At 47.3% G+C, this 20,905-nt stretch overlaps 1 protein-coding gene across 1 annotated transcript in view; it reads left to right on the forward strand.

Annotated features, from left to right (window-relative positions):
- The window catches only part of LOC132475417 (pyruvate carboxylase, mitochondrial-like), a 257,477-nt gene that overhangs the window by 190,380 nt on the left and 46,192 nt on the right, over positions 1–20,905 (forward strand). The window contains exons 13-15 of the mRNA XM_060076545.1: positions 9,270–9,414; positions 10,078–10,167; positions 20,597–20,818. Of these exons, the coding sequence (XP_059932528.1) occupies positions 9,270–9,414; positions 10,078–10,167; positions 20,597–20,818 (457 nt within the window). The remainder of the gene's footprint in view (positions 1–9,269; positions 9,415–10,077; positions 10,168–20,596; positions 20,819–20,905) is intronic.

Below are 20,905 nucleotides of genomic sequence, written 5' to 3' on the forward strand. Positions count from 1 at the left end.
ATTCTCCCATTGTGCTGCGGGCCCTGACCCCTCTCCCCTCGCCCTATCACGCTCGGCCTTTTGTGTGCCATCCTCCACGGCTATTCTTTGCTCCTATCCCCCCCCGGCCCGAGTCGGTTCTCCCTCTCCCCCCGCAGCTGCCCTCGGACCCCTTCAGGTCCCTCCGGTCCTGGTCCAGTAGCAGCCATTGTGGTGGCTCTGGAACCCCGGCCCCCCAGGACCCCGTAAAACAGCCCGCGGGCTGGAAATGCGGTCTATTGCAATCAGATTGCAGAACGAAAAACCTGCATCAAAGTCAGCACGGAGGGGACAAAACACTTTGTGTGTCCGTTAAGAAATTTGTGAAAGGCCTTTTTCATCGAGGGATTCAAGAGTCGTGATTTAATCAGGTTGTTTGTTTCCTTTGCAGTGTACGAAAAATCATGGTGCAGTTTACTATGACACGTCAAACGGAAGACTCCAGGTTTAGGGTACCCTAGAGTACCCTAGGATGGGATAGGAATCGGACCCTATTGGCATTCAAAGGTCTAATATCTGCAATGCAAATGTCCGATTCCAGGTTGAAGCCTAGTGTCCGACGTGTTTGACCAGGCTTGATGTGAAATGAAAAACACAAAAATATTCCTGCCGTTCAGTAGTGATGACTCATCAAAACCCGAGCCGTCGTGCCATAATGGACGCCTACGTTTACCTCCGGGGCCCCCAGGTGTCACCTGCAGCCCCCCCACCCCCCCCATGCTCACCTCAGGTGCCCGCGAGGTGAGTGGGACGTGACCGGCCCACCAATGCGCCTCGGTTCAGCCCAGATTCCCGGGGCTAAACCTATGAATTTTTAATGTTCCCGCCCCGCCACCAGCAGCCTGTGGATCCGTCCTGCGTTCCGCCTCATCCTAAACCCCCCGCTCCCCCTCTCTTGATGTTGCCAGGGTTTTTTTTTGGGCGGGAAGAGTCAATCAGACACCAGATGATTCCCCCGGTTGGACGTCGCTCTCAGACGTGGCTCCTCTGGCCTGCTGTGCTCGTGTGGTCTGTGGCGGGCGTGTGTGTCGTGACCTTTTATAGAAAGCGACCTGTGTTCGCGTTTTCGGGGGGGGGGAGGAGGGAACTCGACCCCGCTTCGTGACTCTCGCTGCGTTCGCTCACTTTACTCCCAGCGTCCGATGGCGCCGTCCCTCGCATCTGTATTCCGCCGTAGGGCGTGTCTGAAGAAACATCTGCCAAGCTGTCTGACTTGACGGCCTCTCCTTCTGCTCTGCGTTTCACTGCATGCTGCCGTGCATGTCATGAAGAAGGCGGAAGCTAAATTGCTAACATCTAGCTTGTGGGCTGGAAGGCTGACCCCTACTGGTCGTGTGTGTGTGTGTGTGTGTGTGTGTGTGTGTGTGTGTGTGTGTGTGTGTGTGTGTGTGTGTGTGTGTGTGTGTGTGTGTGTGTGTGTGTGTGTGTGTGTGTGTGTGTGTGTGTGGTGTAAATGGTGTGTGTGTGACATGGGAGGTGTATGATCATAAGTGTGGTTGAAAATAGATTGTCGCGCTAGAGTCTAGACCAAGAGGGCGTGGCTGGGTGTCACAAAGTGTTTCATCCGGCTGATATCTGTCACGTTAGTCATATGTCGATAGGAGGAAAAGCCCGAACTGTCACACAAACATCTCTTCATTTTTGTGTGGTGGAGTGTGGTGGAGTGTAAAAACGGCCCGACCGATTCCTCCACTATATGACGACGATGGCGGCGGCCAAAGAAATGGAATCGGGGCCCTGTCCCCCCCGGCCACACTGCGAACAGCTCTCCTCCTGCTCTGTCCCGAGTGGACAGGAAAGCATTTCTATTGAGTCATTGATTTTGATTCAAGTGGGAGAGAGAGAGAGGAGGGCGGAGGAAAGCAACTTCAAAGCAAACGAAATGCTTCAATTACACGGAGGGGACAAAACACTTTGTGTGTCCGTTAAGAAATTTGTGAAAGGCCTTTTTCATAGAGGGATTCAAGAGGAATGTTCTCTGAGGCCCGCTAGCTGTCACTGCTGATGACTACTGCTGTTTCAGCACCACGGACAGCACCAACTCTTCACCATGTCCAATGTTGGTTTGCTATATGTTGTTCTACGTCTCCTAAACTAGAAAAATATAACTCATAGCCAGGGGGAGAATTCGCACCCACCGAGAACATCCCTCAATAAGTGAGTGAAACATCTCATTTGCGCTCAAACTTTACTTCCGTAATAGTGTGACGTCAGACTGTGCAGTGGGCGGGGCTGAAGTGCAGAAGTCCCACCACCAGGCTACCGACGATGTTTAAAACTTCTTGCGGGGGTGCAGAGACACCCACCAAGCGTTCGACCAATCGCAACCGAGTGGGCGTGTTGACCAATCACAGCAGAGGAGGGGGAGGCGGAGGGAGGGGGGCCTTAAAGCAACATGATGCAAAACAGAGCGTTTTTGAAAGACACTGAAATTGGTTTTGCGGAATTGAACGGTGTGAGAATAATAAGGGGCATTTTTAACATGCAAGGCATGTAAACCTATTCTAGTCGTACCCCAAATGCAATTATTAACCCTAAAATAGCATGACATGGGATCTTCAACACGTACGTAAGCCTGCTTTGAGTGCCCCCGTTTCACAACCAGAGGTGATCGTCTGATTGGACACACCCACCTGTGATGTCACTAGAGTCTACCCAACGTCAAGCCTCGTGGTAAAATCGTGGCCCTTTAACGATGCTTCCTTGGAACAGTTTTATTTATGGTTTTATTAAAATGTGTCGTGCTATGAATAATGTTGTTTTTATTAAATTCAGGGGGGAAAAAAACAACGTTGGTATTTCCGATAGTTTGTGCATTCATGCATACGATATGCTTTATGTGTGGTTGAATTTATGATTTTGTAATGGTTGGGACTGCACACCCCAAAAAATCTGACACACACACACACACACACACACACACACACACACACACACACACACACACACACACACACCGACACAGGCGAATGCCAGCAATCCGTTGAGGATCAGTCCCGTCAAATAGACAATTTTGGTCTCAATCTATCACGCTGTGGGCTGTGGATGTAAATTTAATGCGGGGGTGCTGTAGGACTCGGCGGGAGTGGAAATGGTTCCAGGCCAGGATTTGGCCGCTGAAATCGAAAAACAAATGTCGTCCTGCCATGGCCCCGATGCAGAGTTCCGCTCCGACTTTTGGGATTTCAGTGGCCCAACCGTCCCTCCCCCATCCCTCCCCCCAACCCTCACCCGTTTCCCTGCAGGGGATGAGTTGAGATTTTCAGCACAGATTACAGCCTTGCATTGTAGATGTAGCCGTGACCGAGCTATTGTGAAGTTATCTTCATCTTTTGCATCTTTGCAAAACATTTCATGGGGAGGACAGAGAGAGGAAGATGGAGAAAGGGAGGGAGGGTGTGTGAGAGCGAGAGAGGGGAGTTGAGGATTGTATAGTACTACATATCTATTATAATAGAGAGATGGAAAGAAAAAATGGGAAATAAGGGGAGAGAGGGTAGAAAAGGGGGGGAGAGAGGGAGAGAGAGAGAGAGAGAGAGAGGAAGCCGGATGGGGAGATATATATGGGGAGAGAGAGGCAGAGAGATAGTGGCTGAGAGATAAATAGAGGGAGGGCCAAACGGAGAACTGCAGACGGAAAGTCATTCCAGCATTGTCATTGTCCAGTTGTTATTTCTTATTATTACACAGGTCTTTTCAACGTTCCGTTCACTTGCATGGGCACTTCACAATTTCCGGCGGTCAATTATTTTGGGATAATTCATTGGCAACGGATGAATAATGACCGCTGTCAAGGTAAACAAAAGGACTTTTTGCCTTTGGTATCACTCCGCACGTAGTCCGGTAACTTGTCAATGTAATAAGCGGGACATGTATCAACCCAAGCGCTGTCGGTTGCTAAGCGACGACGTCAACGTCTTGGGCAGACTATTTCTCTGCTGATCAACACTATGAATGCTGGTAACAAATACATTGTAAATAAATTGTTTCGTTTTGAGAAGTAGCCGTGTAATAAGCGGGATAATGTATAGAACTTCGCCGGTCATTATCGAAAAATAAGCCCCTTCATGGCGAAGCAAGACACCTCCGCTGCGCGTCGGTGTCCTGTTCGCCCTGTCGGGGCTTATTTTCTTGATAATGACCGCCGTTCTTTATCCCTTACATATCCAACTCTATTTCTCCTATCCATTCTGCCTCTGGCACGACCTCGGCGAGGCCGCCACAAGGCGGCAGCTCCCAGGGACGGACGCAGAGGCAGTCGAACCCCTCAGAGTCCCGGGTAGCCGAGCGGGGCGGGGCAGGATGGGGGGAGGGGGGGGGGGGGGGGGTGCGGAGAACGCAGCGGAGGAAAGGATTGGGGTTGGATGAGGAGAGAGCGCAGTATCGCCCGTACCTCTGCATTCGGAGGCAGGGTTTCGGATGCCGGTGTCAGTCAATGTCAAACCAATCTTGACATTCTTCTCTGCCCGACAGAGGACCACATTCACCACGATGGCATGTGCACACAGAAACACACAAGGTCCATGCGTGACCTTCACCAAAAGCCATTACCGGAAATCTGAGCTTTGACGTCCAACTGTTTGCGCGCGTATGTGCGTGTGCGCGTGTGTGTGGTTAGGTGTGTATCTATGCGCTACACTATCTACACTATGGCTGTGTGCCGAACAAAGAGGGGAGGGGGAGAAAGGCAGAGAGACAGACAGAGAGAGGCAGAGACAGACAGATCCAGAGAAGGAGACAGACGGTAGGAGAGAGGGATTGATTTATAATGGCTATGAGTAGAGGTAAATGTAAGAGCAGCTCTATGTTGAACCGTCAGCAGGCCTTGGCACAGTGCTGTGGGGAAGATTGATGGTTCTCCACCTCTGATACTTTATTGAGTTGAAGCACCGGTATTAGAAACGGCCCTCTGAACGGATTGGTTCAGCAGCCGGCCGATATAACTTGTCATTCTCGGCTCCCTAACGGCTTGGCATGTCGTGCGTCGGCGTTGGATCGAAGTCGACGTTTACATGGACTCATTTATTCAGCCGCCTTTGTTCAAAGTGGTTCGCAGGTTAGGCCGGGGACGTGGGAAGTCAGTCCGAGTCGGGGGTGCTGAGAGGAATAATATCTATATGATGACGTCATAATAAAGATTCAAGATTCAAGAAAATCGATAAATCAATAAATGCGGTGCAACACTCATGGTTTTCGTATTAATATGGCCAGCAACATTTTACTGTTGCTGCAGCAGCCTCAGCACCCCCCCTTCCCGCGCCCCTGGGTTAGGCCACGAACAATCAAAGTGTCTGATCAAAGGAAGAATAGTTGTGAAATGAAATATGATCGCTGCATGGGCGAGTTTAGTGCTGTGAAATAACTGTTGAGTAGCAATGCAGGAAGCAAAAGAACGCTGATGGATAATTGTTTTTTTTGGGGTAATCGGTGGTAGTTGGTGCATGGCAACAATTCAATTCAAGTCATTTTTATTTGTATAGCCCTTAATAACAATTAAAGCCTCAACGGTCTTAACAGGACAAATATTTATGACAGCAGGTCACAACGCCACGGTACGGTGTTAATGGATGAATCCGTTAATGGGTGACACGGGGCTTAGAACAGAGAGGTACACTCGGAACCCTTAGTCGGTGGATGTTCCCGGAGGAGATGTGGAGACAGTGGGGGGGCCGTTTTGAGTCGGGGAGGCTCGGTAGTTGGATCATCTGGCTCGGAAGCAACTAGTTAAATCCTTGGCAGGAACGTGACAGGTCACCTCAAATATGTTATATAAAGTGCCAAAACACACTATGGTGGGATTAAAATTTAAACTGCCGCAGCTTTTATGAATTTTCTTACTGTCTCTCAAGCGATTTATTCTGTCCTCTAAAATCCCATTCCCCTCTAAACCCTCTCAAATCAATGTAATATGTGAGAAAATTGTAGGGTACAGTAGAGAATTTATAAGAAGATCTCTCTCTATATTTTTCTTTCTGTCTGTCTGTCTGTCTGTCTGTCTGTCTGTCTGTCTGTCTGTCTGTCTGTCTGTCTGTCTGTCTGTCTGTCTGTCTGTCTGTCTGTCTGTCTGTCTGTCTGTCTGTCTGTCTGTCTGTCTGTCTGTCTGTCTGTCTGTCTGTCTGTCTGTCTGTCTGTCTGTCTGTCTGTCTGTCTGTCTGTCTGTCTGTGTCTCTCTCTCTTTCTGTCAATCTTTTCCTCTATCCTTCTCTCTCTCTGTCTGTCTTTCTGTGTGTCTTTCTCTTTCGTCTGTCTGTCGGTCGGTCTGTCTTTCTGTGTGTTTAAGCGTCTCTCTCTCTGTCTCTCTCCCTCTGTATCTTTTGCTGTTTCCCTCTCTATGTCCATGTCTCTCTCCCTCCTTCCTTTGTTTATACAAATACATGTGAAACTAGTTGGACAGTGAATGTTTCTCCACTGCTTCGAGCGTTATATATTTGAGCCAATATTCAGTAATAAATCACTTTATATTCTGTTCCCAGCTCCTCCCGCCAAACCAGACCAATGGGCTTGGTTCTGCATGTCCAAGCGCAATGTGAAGTCACCTCACTATGTAATCACCAGCTTAGCCGCACTGCCCAGTGTGTGTGTGTGTGTGTGTGTGTGTGTGTGTGTGTGTGTGTGTGTGTGTGTGTGTGTGTGTGTGTGTGTGTGTGTGTGTGTGTGTGTGTGTGTGTGTGTGTGTGTGTGTGTGTGTGTGTGTGTGTGTGTGTGTGTGTTTGTGCGCTGTGCCAGTTACACACAGTGTACCATTGGGTCTTCTTAGTGTGTCTCTAATTCCCTATCAGTGATTTTAAACTCTTGTACATTTCTCTACACTTGCTAGGCAAAGTCTGTTTATTGCCTTTTTCACTACCTCCTCCTCCTCCTCCATCCTTTTCACTCGTCCTCCTCCTCTTCTTCTCCTGTTCACCAAGCTCTTCACTCCCACTCACTCGGCTGTCAAGAATCCATCTTGATTGTGATGAAAGAAAGAAATTATAATATAAAGGAGCATCAGTCATTGCTCCTGGTGCACCCTCTCATGTGCACTGCCGCACAGCTCCTGTGAGTCTCGCTCTCTGTGCTCTATGCTGCCTTGGTGTTGGTCTGAACAACCAATTTTCGCCTGCAGTGTCCATGCACACTTGCATTTAGCCTCTCTCTCTCACTCAGTTAATCACCCTCTCTCTGTCTCTCACTCACTCACCCTCTCTCACATTCTCTCTCACATTTTCTCTATCTCTCTCTCTCTCTCTCTCTGTCGCTCGCTCACTCGCTCGCACCATCTTTCACAGCGCTAATATTGAGCTCTGTGTGCCTATACTTCCAATTATTGAGCTCATGGATGGTGTGTGTGTGTGACACAGATAGTCATCGCACTTCAATGTGTCAACATGTGTTTTATCCATATAAATGTACCGTGTGTGTGCGTATGTCAATCCTCCATCGTTCCATTTATGAAGCTTGTGAACGCTGTGTGTGTTTCTGTCACGGCACGTCAATGTCATCTTATCTGTGTGTGCTTGTGTTGGAGAGAGAGATGTGCGTGTGTGTGTTCTATATGTGTTTGTGTGTGTGTGTGTGTGTGTGTGTGTGTGTGTTCTATATGTGTTCATGTGTGTGTGTGTGTGTGAGAGAGAGAGATTTTTGTGGGTATGTGTGTTTAGGAGAGAGATGTGTTTGGGAGAGGGAGGTGTGTGTGTGTGTGTGTGTGTGTGTGTGTGTGTGTGTGTGTGTGTGTGTGTGTGTGTGTGTGTGTGTGTGTGTGTGTGTGTGTGTGTGTGTGTGTGTTCGTGCTTCCATAAAGGTAAGCGTCTTTTTTAGTGAGAGTATTCTCGGCTGAGGGAGATGTTGTCCAACCAATCACAGCGGTCTCCCCTGGGGGCGGGGTCTCTCCATCCGGTGTGTTGACGCTTTAAAGGGGCCTGTTTGATCCCTGCTGATCCACCGCCGTGTTTCACTATCTCCATTACTGGTTAATAGCAGATCTTGGAGGGGAGGAAACCACGCCGCCATGTTGGATTAGGGTGTAATCTCCAGATAAACATATCTGTGCTTCACCTGTTTATCTGTGTTTTCCTTCTTGTGTATTTCCCCCCCCCCTGCATTGTTCATCGTGTCTAAATTCTCCCTTTCTGACCATCTTTCTCTCTCTATTTTTCTCTTTGTCATCCTTCCCCTCGCTCTTTCTCGCCTCTCTCTTACTCAGCCTCAGTCTTTCTCCCTTCTCTCCTTCTCCCCTCTCTTAGACTCTTGTGGTCTTGCTCCTGTCTTTTTTCCTCCTCCTTTCTCCCCCTTTTTCTATAACTTTCCCTTTCTGTCTTACCCTTGTCTTTCTTCCCCTCATCCCTGCACACACCGTTACCCTTCCTCCCCCTGCCTTCTCTCCCTTCGGTTCTCTTTGTCTGCCTGTCTGCCTGTCTGCCTGTCTGTCTGTCTGTCTGTCTGTCTGTCTGTCTGTCTGTCTGTCTGTCTGTCTGTCTGTCTGTCTGTCTGTCTGTCTGTCTGCCCTACTGTCTGCACTACTGTATGTCTTCCCTACTGCCTGTCTGCCCTACTGTCTGTCTGCCCTACTGTCTGTCTGTCTGTGTCTGTACTGCCAAACTCCTGAGCATCAGTTCCTGTGTTAAATTTAAACTGCTATCATACCTTCTTAGACGGATACACGGCACAATCCAGGAAAAAATATATAATTATTATAATATATATAATAATATAGATTTATAATACTTTCAAGAAAAGCTCCTTCAAGAATTGCCTCTATCATCCGTCTAGTGCACACATGCACACTATTGAGCCTGCACATAATTAATTAGCTTGATTACATTTTTATAGAACAACAACAATTCCACAACAATTCCAACAGAATCTGGCAATTAAATTCATAAATCAGTTCTGCCAACTTACTTATTTTTGTTTCTCAGCATGCTTGTGTCTGTGTGCGAGCGACATGTGCGTGTGTGTTTGTGTGTACATCTGTGTTTGCGTTGTTGATGGTAATTTTGAGGAGCACAAAGTAAGATTGGAATCGTAAACGGATTATATAGTCTTGCGTCTGTTAGCTCGGATGCTTATGTCTTGCCTGAGAAGCTGCTTTCAGCTTCGTTATCTCTTAGCTTTACTTGACTTACAATGGTGTGTGTGTGTGTGTGTGTGTGTTCTTACAATGCTGTTCTCACCACTGTCTTTCTTTATTCTAAAATCAATATTTTGATTTGTGGTTGTATGCTTGCGTGTGGTTAATTAATGGCCTCTCCCCTCTCTCTCCCCCCGTGCAGACCAACATCCCCTTCCTGCAGAATGTTCTCTCCAACACCCAGTTCCTCCACGCCACGGTGGACACCCAGTTCATCGACGAGAACCAGGAGCTCTTCAACCTCAAGCCCACGCAGAACCGCGCCCAAAAGCTGCTGCACTACCTTGGTCAGTGTGCACGCGCATGTACACACAAATTATAAATATATATAATATAATATAAAACTTACATTTAAACATAATGTTGTATGCTCTTTCCCTCTCACACACTGGAGAAGAAACATTGGAGAAGTATTCAAAATTAAAAGGGGGGCCACAGAGAGAACCGCTGAGATTATTGTGGCGCCATCGTCACGGAAACGGACAAAAGCAGTTTCAGGGAGTGAAAGCCATATATATCGCTAACCTTGAGTACTAGCAGACCTCCATTTAAAGAATGAAAAGAAACATTTTGCTCTGGCGCAAAACCTTTTTGAGTGGTTTATGATTCATGTCAGCAAGTACATCAAATTACCTCAGACTTTTACTCTGAAGTCTGTATTGGGTTAGAATATTTCAATCATGTCAGTATGTGTTTCAGCAAATGGCTTTTAATGTAATTTCGGATTGGGTTCTTCGAGTTCTTCTTTTACAATATTCCTCGTTCATTTCCTTCAAGCGTTGATAATGCTAGAAAAAAATAAGAAATGGATTACATGGATTAAATGTCATATCAATGATTTCATAAGCTTTAGTTTGCATTTGCATTGACAAACCGAAAAAATGACACAGTACTAAACAAATGGAATTATAAGTTTGATCATAACAATGGTTCTGTTTGTGATCCCGCAGGTCATGTGATGGTGAACGGACCGACCACACCCCTTCCCGTGAAGGCCAAGCCCTCGGCCATCGACCCCGTCATCCCTCCCGTTTCCATGGGTACGTACCGTCAGACGGGCAGCCTCATCGCCCTCTTCCTATTCTATTAAGACTCTCCGAAGGCTCACACTCATGAAAACATAGAGGGCAGCGGTCCGTGTAGAAAACGGCACGGCTACTGGTTTGACAGGTTTCGCTGCGATTTCTACAATGTGTTACTGTTTGAGGAATCGATTAGAAAGGGGATTCCCGAGGCTCAGAGGCTGAAGCCGTCCCCTGGAGAACCCAACCCACCTAGGCAAAATTTGCATCGTAGTGTATTTTAGCCCGCGGCCATGAGCGACACCTCGTCCCATCTCTGCTTCGGCCCACCCATCCCGTCTTTCTCCCCTCTCCTTTCCATAACCGCACTGCTCCAATAGCCATATATGTATATATCTCGTGAGTATCATAGCATAATTGCATTCAGCCAAATTGTGCTATCTAACCTAACTCTACTCTCTTAATGCTGCTGATTCACTGCGCCTCATTGGCTATATCATACACCAATCAGAGTACTTTTTACGTTCCATAATCCCGGTCAATTGAGTCATCTATTTGACACAGGCATATCTTGCGGTAAATACAAGATAAACCTTAAAGGGTCACTGTGTAGAAATTGTATTTTCATTCAAACAAAGAGTGCTCTCTAGCGCCTCACTTTTTCAAACCGGTGTTACTACCTGGTTGCAACTACTACGGTAATGGCCAATTTCCACCGGCACCGGCACGGCAGTGAATATAGGCTATTCCACTGGATACGGCTACGGCACGGCAGTGAATATAGGCTATTCCACTGGATACGGATACAGCACCGCCGCATCCGTTCCGCTGTATGTGCTAAGAATCTTTGACAACATGTCATCCAGTACTACCTCATCGAGTTTTCTTTCGGGTGCTGAGATACGTTATTAGGTACGTTAACAAACTTCAAACTGCATTGTATCATTAGTGTGAGCATGTATGAGTAATTACTCCATGACCAAGAGAGTTAATTAACTCGCCATTTTTATATAGTTTTTTATTGGTTACATTACTATGTCGTAGTCTAGCCTATAGCATCAGTTAGCAACTTGACACATAACAAACACAAACATTTTTTACTAGTGCTTATATTGCTCTACAACACATTAACTATGGGCTAATTATTAGTGATCCATTCTTTATTCGTTGTACATGCATTGTCAGATCATCATAATTCGTTGATTCAACAGTAGGGAGAGGACAGAGAGGCACTGGATCGTTGGGAGGTAGTAGGCATGAAATGAAACCCTTATTCAATCAAACATAGGCTATGCTGCTATCCAAGTACGAGGCTGTTTAGGCTCTTAACTACACGTGTTCTACCGTTATGCTGCCTGTGTACTGAATTTCACAACCAAGCAATGAGACCGGCCTGTAATTTAGACATTAACATTGACTTACCTGTCTAGAAGAAAGCAGGCAACTTCAGCGTCCCTTTGAAAATTGTAATCCTTCATTAGCTCCTTAAACCTGGGAAAAGCTACCCTGATGTTTACCCTCGTATTTTGAATTTGCTCGTCATGTTGCCGTTTTTAATTCCCTTTTTCCCTTTTTTGGCAACGAGGATTCCTTCTCCTGTTGCGTGGCATTCGTTTGATCATGCATTATAAACAAAAGTCTAGTCGAGGCTTTCGAATTTGCCGGGGCAGTGACAAGCGTGTCTCTCTGAGCTCCTTCTACGTTTTAGTCACACTGGCTCATAGCGAAAAGGCATTTAGCCGGCTAGAACCAGCTAGTGCTCTGTCCCTTTCGGCCGCCTTTCATAGTCCGGAAGAACATGGACGCCTCCTTAGGACTTACCCATTCAATATAAATAAGATAATATAAATATAAGAAATCATTCGCTCAGGGGGATAAATCAGATTAATGGCAGAGGTGAATTTACACCAATGAGGACATATTAATGAATGAAGGCATTGATTTTAGCTTAGGGGGGGTGTATGCGTTGACTCCAGATAAGGTCCTTGCTTCTCCTCCCCGAGATGCGAGCCTTCGGGGACCACCAACGTTTGAACAACCTGTCGATGAGTCTTCATGTCCGTGCTAAAGATTCAAGTCAAGAGGCCATGGGAAATCCCAGCCTTTCATTGTCAGCTGTGTTTGGGGACACTTCCCAGCAGGCCTTGTGAGGCTCCTTCAGCGAGGCCGTTGTTGGGACCTGTGGCTGCGCAATTTAAAAACCAATAGCTCATTTATTTTAAATGGAGCCAACTGCCTAATGAGCGGTTTATGTGCCGCTGTTGTTTTTTTCCGTCTTTCCTGTGGGTTCCCGCTCTGGGAATAACCGAGAAGGGAATCGTCTTGACTGATTAATTCATGATCATTTTTCAGCGTATAGAGGAGGCTGCTGAACAACTGAAGCAGCAATGTTATTTGTAATTTTACTCTCGAGTTGTCAGAGTTATCAGACGAGACCCTGTGCAAACAGCATGGTGGGCAGAATACATCTATTGGTTAGTGCAGGGGTCGGCAACCTGCGGCTCCGGAGCCGCACGCGGCTCTTTAGCCCCTCTGCCGTGGCTCCCTGCAGTTTTCTTAAAAAAAAAATAAATGATATATATATTTTTATATATATTGTCAACTAAACGAGAGGGCGCAATGAATGCGCAATTGCGCTACCGTGAGGGGGGGAGTGAATGACAAAGCTTCGTTGATTTGCAGGTGGCTAATCCCTGTAGGAGTTAAATCTTTAACTGGCATCTGGCATCAGGAAGTAGCCTAGATGCTGCCATTGGCAGGAGGCGGGACATGCCAGTGAGCCGCCAATCAGCAGCATCCACCGTTGACAGCCAATTGCACGAACGAATACTGAGCGAGAAGGGTTTACAGCATTAAAGTTCATTTTTTTTTACAGAGTGTCACAAAAAATGTCTGTGCGGTGCGCAGCGTTAGCGTCTCCGGAGGGGGGAGGGGGTGAATTAAAAAGTTTGCGGCTCCAAAAAATTTTTTTTTCCGGGAGATGGGCCAAAATGGCTCTTTTTAGGGCTGGGCGATATGGGCCAAAATGAATATCTCGATATTCTTTTACTATATCTCGATACACGATATATATCTCAATATATTTTGAATCTCCTCTAGAGCACATCATAAATGCTCGATTCAACCATGTCTGGTATAATGTTACGTCAGTAATAATTCTAGTATTCCTGAAATATAAGTCTGCATGTAGATTACATGAAACAACATATTGTTTAAACTCATTAGTGCTTTGTATTGGAACAATTTAGAACTTGCACATAAGAAAAGGAAAATCACAGCAAGTTAGATTTACCAACACAGCATTTATTCAAACCGTTAATTATTTATTAACTGTTTGCATAATAATTATTATATATACACTGCCAGACGACGGATCCAATGCTATTCTTTTTCAAAACCAAATCCTCAGTTTCCATCCTTTTTTCTCTCTCTCGCTGTTCTCACTCACCGGTCGGAGGTACACGCACCTACAGCAGCGCGCCGTCCAGTCTACGTCACACACGCGCGTCCATGAGAATCTCGCGGACTCGCAACGGGCGGGGGGAGTGAGTGAGTGTGTTTGTGCCATTGCATGTCTTTACCTTTTGTGGAAGAGGGAGAGACGTCGGAGGTGCACAGAGCTTTTGGCCGTGATATTATATTATATACTATTATATATAGAGCTCCGGGAGTCGCAAACGGCAACAATCACTTTCTCCTCCATGCTGCAGTTCACCCCGGACTGCACTGCACTGAGTTTGACGGTTGAACGCTGATTGGCTGTTTACGTTACACATGTCACTCAGTGGCCACGCTGTTGAACGCTGATTGGCTGTCATCACGAGAAATTAAAATACATTTCAACTCGAGCGAATTTGTTGCACCACAAATCCTCGTGAACGCGCTCGCCTGTGCACGGTGAAAGTGTGGCGCAACAAATCAAAACTTGTTGCCGGTTTTCTCTCGCGAAGAATTCGCCCGATACGCGTCTACGTTCACTTTATATGGGATTTTGTCGCCCCGTCGCGTTTGGTCCGAACGCACAATGAGTATGCCGGCGGCGGCAAAAAGAAACAGATTACGTGCCAATTTGTATTCGATGTTCGCGACAGGGGGATTTTATACATCCCCTGGAGAACATCTCGCGATACATCGCATATATTCGATATATCGCCCAGCCCTAGCTCTTTTGATACAAAAGTTTGCCGACCCCTGGGTTAGTGGGTTCAAATCCCACTTTCCACACTAACCCACTAAGGGGGTTCAAACTCAACTGTCAATCCTCACCCACTAAGGGGGTTTGAATCCCACTGTCCATACTGACACACTAAGGGGGTTCAAACCCCACTGTCTAGTCCCCCTGTAGTTCTCGTTGATGGGATGCCCTGACCCTAACCTGCTCCTCTATAACATGTATCTAATAAATGTTCCGTACGTCAAATGGGATAAAGGCATCTGCTAAATGACTAAACGGTCAATTGTAAAGAAGGGAACGATTGAATATCTGCTGGTGGAGAAAATAGTTGATATGCCTATGCAGTCAGCGCTGTGTATCTAAACAGCTCCGGGAATTTCATGAATGAGATTGTATCTGCCTCCAGAGTCCCACTCGTGTGAGGGAGGAATCCTAATCGGGTTAACCAATCAAATCTCGTGTCTGAAATCCGCGCAGGACGGAATTATGTGTTATCGGAACAGAGCGGTAATCTTGTGTGTGTGTGTGTGTGTGTGTGTGTGTGTGTGTGTGTGTGTGTGTGTGTGTGTGTGTGTGTGTGTGTGTGTGTGTGTGTGTGTGTGTGTGTGTGTGTGTGTGTGTGTGTGTGTGTGTTCTGCCTGTGCTGGTTTATTAATATCAATCTCATTGTGATGGCTCCCATCATCCCACGGTCAACCGAGGAGCACATGCCAGGGACATGTGCAAATCTTGACATGTTCGCTGGCTCATGCCACTCTCTCTCATGCCCTTGAATGGGTTCCTTGCATACAGAAGTTTGAATTGAACTTCATTCGTTGTAACACACAGACCACCATTAGCATTGTCGGTACCCTGATCCAACCGATATTCGGTACATGTGCTTTGTTAAATGATATCCACACAGATATTTCTTTCTTCACTTTTACCAATTTGTGGATTACTGCTCATGTAGATTCATTTAGTTTGTGGATTTTTGTCGAATATATCCCACGGCTGATCAATAGATCTGGTCTGCAGAACACTAGATACACATTCCCACCCACACACACATCTCTAGATACACACATTGACTCACTCACACCTCTAACCTACGAACACGCCCTCACTGAGGTGAGCGCTCGACCGAGTCAGCCTTGCGGTGCACACTGCCACGCGCACGCCCTCCCGTGCACAGAAGCGTACCTAAACCTCAGTAATGAGATTTGTAATGTGCTTTTATCCTTTCTTTCATTTGACGGAGGGATGGAGAGGAGAGGGGAGATTAGTGCTTTATTATCTCACCCTGTGGACGGCTGGACAGAGTGAGAGTGGGAGGGAGAGAGATGGAGAGAGAGAGAGAGAGAGAGAGATGGGGAGAGAGAGAGAGAGAGAGATGAAAAGGAGATGAAAAGGAGATGAAAAGGAGATGGACAGAAAGAGAGATACAGAGATGCAAGGAGGGTGAAATGGAGGGCTAGATCGAGGGATGGAGGCAGAGTAAGAGGAGGAGGGAGGGATGGAGACAGAACGATGGAAGACAGAGAGAGGACCGGGACCTGGAAGGAGAAAGGGATTATAAAGGGGCTTAGGGAGTGCTACATAAGTTTGTCTGGCAGCGGTTTCACCCTGAAAATAGAGAATCGATGGGAGGCAGTGTTCAATGTCCTGTATCGAAAATGTTCAACTGTAACGGCAGCTCCACCGTGCCTCTTCTCTCTCTGTTCTACACGCCGATGCAATTTATTTGATCACCTCAGTTTAGCGCTGTCAGGCAGAGCAGAAGCACCTCTCTCTGTGTCTCTCTGCACATTGCAATCTCTCACACCAGATCACGTTCGTCTCCGTTGATGAAGCATTAGATATTATTATGAGGCGGTTGAAGGTATGCTAAAGTTTGCGGGAAATGCCTCTTTTGAGCACGTGATGGATGTGGGTCACTGGAGTTTCATTGATATTGATTAAACATCTCGGATTGATACTTGATCATTTTGTAGATTATGACCTATAAATCTATCAGAGCCAGTAAAGCCTGTATATCAGAAATAAAAAAAGAGAAAGGGCTTTATTTAAGGTGCCCTAGGCAATAAATAAGAGCTATCATTTGAGGGCAATGTGTTAGAAATGGACAACTGCACCACAGTTATCAGCAAGCTATTACCAGTTGAAAGAGACTATGAGAATATCTCAGAACTTTCCGAGCTTAAGCAGCTTTCTTAGTGAAGTTATTCCCGGTGGGTCCAGTCGCTCCATCACCAGATTTAGCTCTGTCCAAACTTCTTGAGGTCTTGGCTGCGTTACAGTGACCCGGTGGAAATGTGCTCGGTGCACGGCCCTGCCCTCCAAACCCGTGGACCGGGGCGGTCCTCATGGACCTGATCAACTTTTAATATGTGTAAATGTATGCATTTCCACCACCAAAAATCAAGGTCACACCCACAGCTCTTTGCAGAACCGAGGAAAAAAAAACACCATTGGAAAATGTCACTGTCGGAATGATCATTAACGCAGTGATATCTGTGTCTTAAAATTCATGTATGTTAGCACTGCAATTTGTTTTTTGAGCCCGATTAAGAGTGACTACATACACCCCTGAGTGGCACGGAGTGACAACAAAATTGAGTCTGGCGCCCAAAGCGCCACACTAAGTATTTTCCCTGCTGCTGACAGAAAGAAGGAAAAAAACGGTGTTCCAATGATTGGATGGGAATCTGGAGCCAGGGGTGCTGACGGAAAGATACACACCATCAATTTCTTTCCTTGAAACTTCGACGACTTAACTTAAATCCCTTTTCTATTTGGACCAACTTTTCTGGCCCTTTCCCTCTTCTTTGTTTCCCCCGGTAACCAGCAGCAGCAGCACCTCCGCACACACTGTTCACCGGGCGGCTGCCGTCTGTCTGCGAGGAAAAGAACGAAGCGCAAAACTATAAATGGGCACTCTCCCGCCAGGAAGAGGGCCGCCTTTCAGATATGAAAAACCCAACTCGAAAACTGACGACGCAAAGGAATTATTTGACTAGGGGTGTGTGTGTGTGTGTGTGTGTGTGTGTGTGTGTGTGTGTGTGTGTGTGTGTGTGTGTGTGTGTGTGTGTGTGTGTGTGTGTGTGTGTGTGTGTGTGTGTGTGTGTGTGTGTGTGTGTGTGTGTGTGTGTGTGTGTGTGTGTGCGCGCGCGTGCGCTTGCACGTGGAGCACTCCAGCCGTGGCCAGTGAAAGAAGTAGAAAAGAAGAAAAGATATTATGGGCTGTCGTGCATTCCCAGCATTTCGGTTCCGTGTGTGTTTCTGGAATAAGATGAATCCAGACACATGCTGGATGAGAGGAGGCCTAAAGAGGGCGAGAGAGACGTTGGTTATATAAGGAGCAACATGGGACGAAGCAAGAGCAAATATTGTCAGCCTAGAGAGGGGAGAGATAAGGAGGCACAGCGATGAGGCGGGAGGGAGGGACGGGTTTAAAGGAGACAGGAGAGTATGGAGGTGCTGTCTCGGTGTCAGCCCAAAGTCGTGTGTGTGTGTGTGTGTATGTGTTTGCTGGTAAGTGGGTCAGCTATCTAGCGTTGTTTGAACCCTTGGGATGCACATTTCTCCATTCTGTCTGTCACTGTGCATCTTCATCTCTCTCTCTTACTCTCTTGCTCTCTCTTTCTCTCTCTCCCTCTCCCCCTCCCTCCCTCCCCCCCTCTTTGCAGCATTATACGCAAAACCTCCATTCCGCCATCATTAGATCATAATCAGTTTGCTTACCGGAAGAACAGGTCTACAGATGATGACATTGCCATTGTGTTACACACTCTACTAGAACATCTTGAGCACAGGAACACATATGGAAGACTCCTTTTTGTTGGATCTAGTTCAGCCTTCGACACTATCCTGACAAGGAAGCTACACAGCAAATTACGCAAACTCGGCCTGGACACCACATTATGCAACTGGATTTTGGACTTTCTAACACAGCGCACACAACATGTCAGGATTGGCAAGCACGTCTCCCCCACCCTGCCCATGAACACCGGGGTCCCTCAGGGTTGCGTGCTCAGCCCGCTTCCCTACACTCTTTTCACCCACGACTGCTGCTCCTCTTCTCCATCTAACCTCATAGTGAAATTAGCTGACGACACAACAGTACTCGGCCTCATCACAGGAAATGATGAGACCTCATACAGAGGGAGGCTGAGAGACTGGTAGAGTGGTGCGGTGATCACAACCTGGTTCTCAACACCACCAAGACCAAGGAGGTGATCATCGATTTCCGCAGGGCCAGACACCTCAGCCACTCTCCACTCCTAATCAGAGGGGAAGAGGGTGTCCAACTTCAAGTTTCTGGGCATGACTGTGGCCGACGATCTGTCCTAGAGGAACAACATCACCTCTGCCGTGGGTAAGGCACAACAACGCCTCTTCTACCTGTGGGCAAAACTTCCACAGGGACTGATGGTCAACTTCTACCACTGCGCAGTAGAGAGCGTACTCACCTACGGACTCCAGGTGTGGTTCTCCAGCTGCACCAGGGCAGAAATGGAGGCCCTCCACAGAGTGGTCAAGGCTGCGGGGAGGGTCATTGGGATAAGCCTCCCAGAGATCTCCACAGTCTTCGCCTCCCGCTGCCTACGCCGGGCGAAAAACATCCTACAGGACCAGTTCCACCCAGCGCACCATCTCTTCCAGCAACTGCCCTCTGGACGAAGATACCGTTCCATCCGCTCCAGGACCAACAGACTGACCAACAGCCTACATCCACAGGCTGTCAGACTGCTGAACGAACAACCTGCCCCCCGCACAACCCCACCCAGCCCCCAACCCCTCGGTCACATAACTCCCACTCAATAACTGTGTACTGGACTGCAATTGCTGCACTGTACACTATTTTCCATCTATTACAGGACTGCAGCCCCCCCCCCCCTCACACATCACAATAACTATGGACTGGACTTGCATTGCTGCATTCTCATTCTCTTTCCTTTCACACATTGTAGCTATAACTAGACTGTTGACATTTCAACTGCACCAGCGCTATTGCACTTTTTGGGTTATTGTTATTATTTATTATTAATATAATTATATATCATAGCATATGGGAGATCTATCTTTATAGTGGGCAATGTATGCTATCAGGTACTTGTATGCCAGTGGTGGTGATGATGCTCTAAACATAATAAGGACCATAAATAAATCTAATCCAAACCATGGTTTATTCAAGATGGTTCTAATGCAAATAGCCTTCTTTCCTCGGTTGAACTTCTCTAGTGTGTGTGTTTGTGCACGTGCATTGGCATCTGAGTCTGACCGTGTGCATGTACTAATGTGCACGTGGGGGCGCGTCGGTCTGCGTGTGTGGCGGCGCATGGCGCCCCTAGGGTGACGGTGGAGCGGCTATGAGGAGAGACGGATATGGAGCGCGAGAGGAGGTGCCCGGTCCACTCATGCTTAAATATCTCGGATAGGTCTCCCCTCTGCTTCTCCACACAGATAGACCTCAGCCATGTTAAATGTGAACAACCTCTTTATCTTAGGGCTTTCTTTTAGTTGTTGCGGGGAGTTTGGTTAAATGTGTGGTACGTGCGTCGACCCCCCTTTGTTACACAGAGTAATGTTCACGTTTTTTCAAGTTTCAAATAACTGCGGTCTATTTGCGTCAGGGCCGGTCTTTGAGACACCGGTGGCTTGGGTATGAGAGGGACTGTTTTGTTTCACACAGCGCCTTAACTGACAATTACAGCAGAGAGCCTTCTTTAGCAGTGATGCGGACGAACAGCACAAAGTGAGCGTCTTGCCACCTCAAAGAGAGTAAGAGTGGTAGAGATTAAAGTAGAATATAAGCTTGCAGGGCGGTTGCAACTCATTAGCGAGCGGTTGGATTGATTATTGGAACACGGCGGGGGGAGGGAAAATAGATCCTGGCTAATTTCCCAGAATTCCCCTATCCAATAGTTGCTTGGCTTTTTATTTTCACCATTATAAGAGCTTAGAGGTACGGAATGAGAAAGAAGGCAATGAAATGAAAGTGAAACGTGGGTGGAGGACAAGGCTGAGGAGGACAAGTTGGCTGGCAGTTTAATGGTTAATCCTCAAGTGATTTGTCCAATAGACGTGCAATAAAAGTAACAAACGTGACTCGTGAAGAGGGTCATACAGAGCGCTTCATAATGACCTGTATCTCAAACCCACTGCATGTTGCTTTGGATAAGACACCTCAATGAGTAGGCAGTACATTCATTAGAGGCATGTCTGTGACCCCCACCATCACTTGTCAGTCGTACATCCATGTTAACTCCGTCTTTCTCCTCAAACCATCAGGTGACCCTCCGCTGGGCTTCCGGGACATCCTGCTCCGGGACGGGCCGGAGGGCTTCGCAAAGGCAGTGCGGGCCCACAAGGGCCTGCTGCTCATGGACACCACCTTCAGGGACGCCCACCAGTCGCTGCTGGCCACCCGGGTGCGAACCCACGACCTGAAGAAGATCTCTCCGTTCGTCAGCCACAACTTTAACAACCTCTACAGCTTGGAGAACTGGGGAGGTCAGTGTGTGTGTGTGTGTGTGTTTGAATGCGTAAGCGTGTGTGTGTGTGTGTGTGTGTGTGTGAAATTCAAATAACTTTACATTT

This window comes from Gadus macrocephalus, chromosome 17 (assembly GCF_031168955.1).
Source record: "Gadus macrocephalus chromosome 17, ASM3116895v1".
NCBI lineage: Eukaryota > Metazoa > Chordata > Actinopteri > Gadiformes > Gadidae > Gadus > Gadus macrocephalus.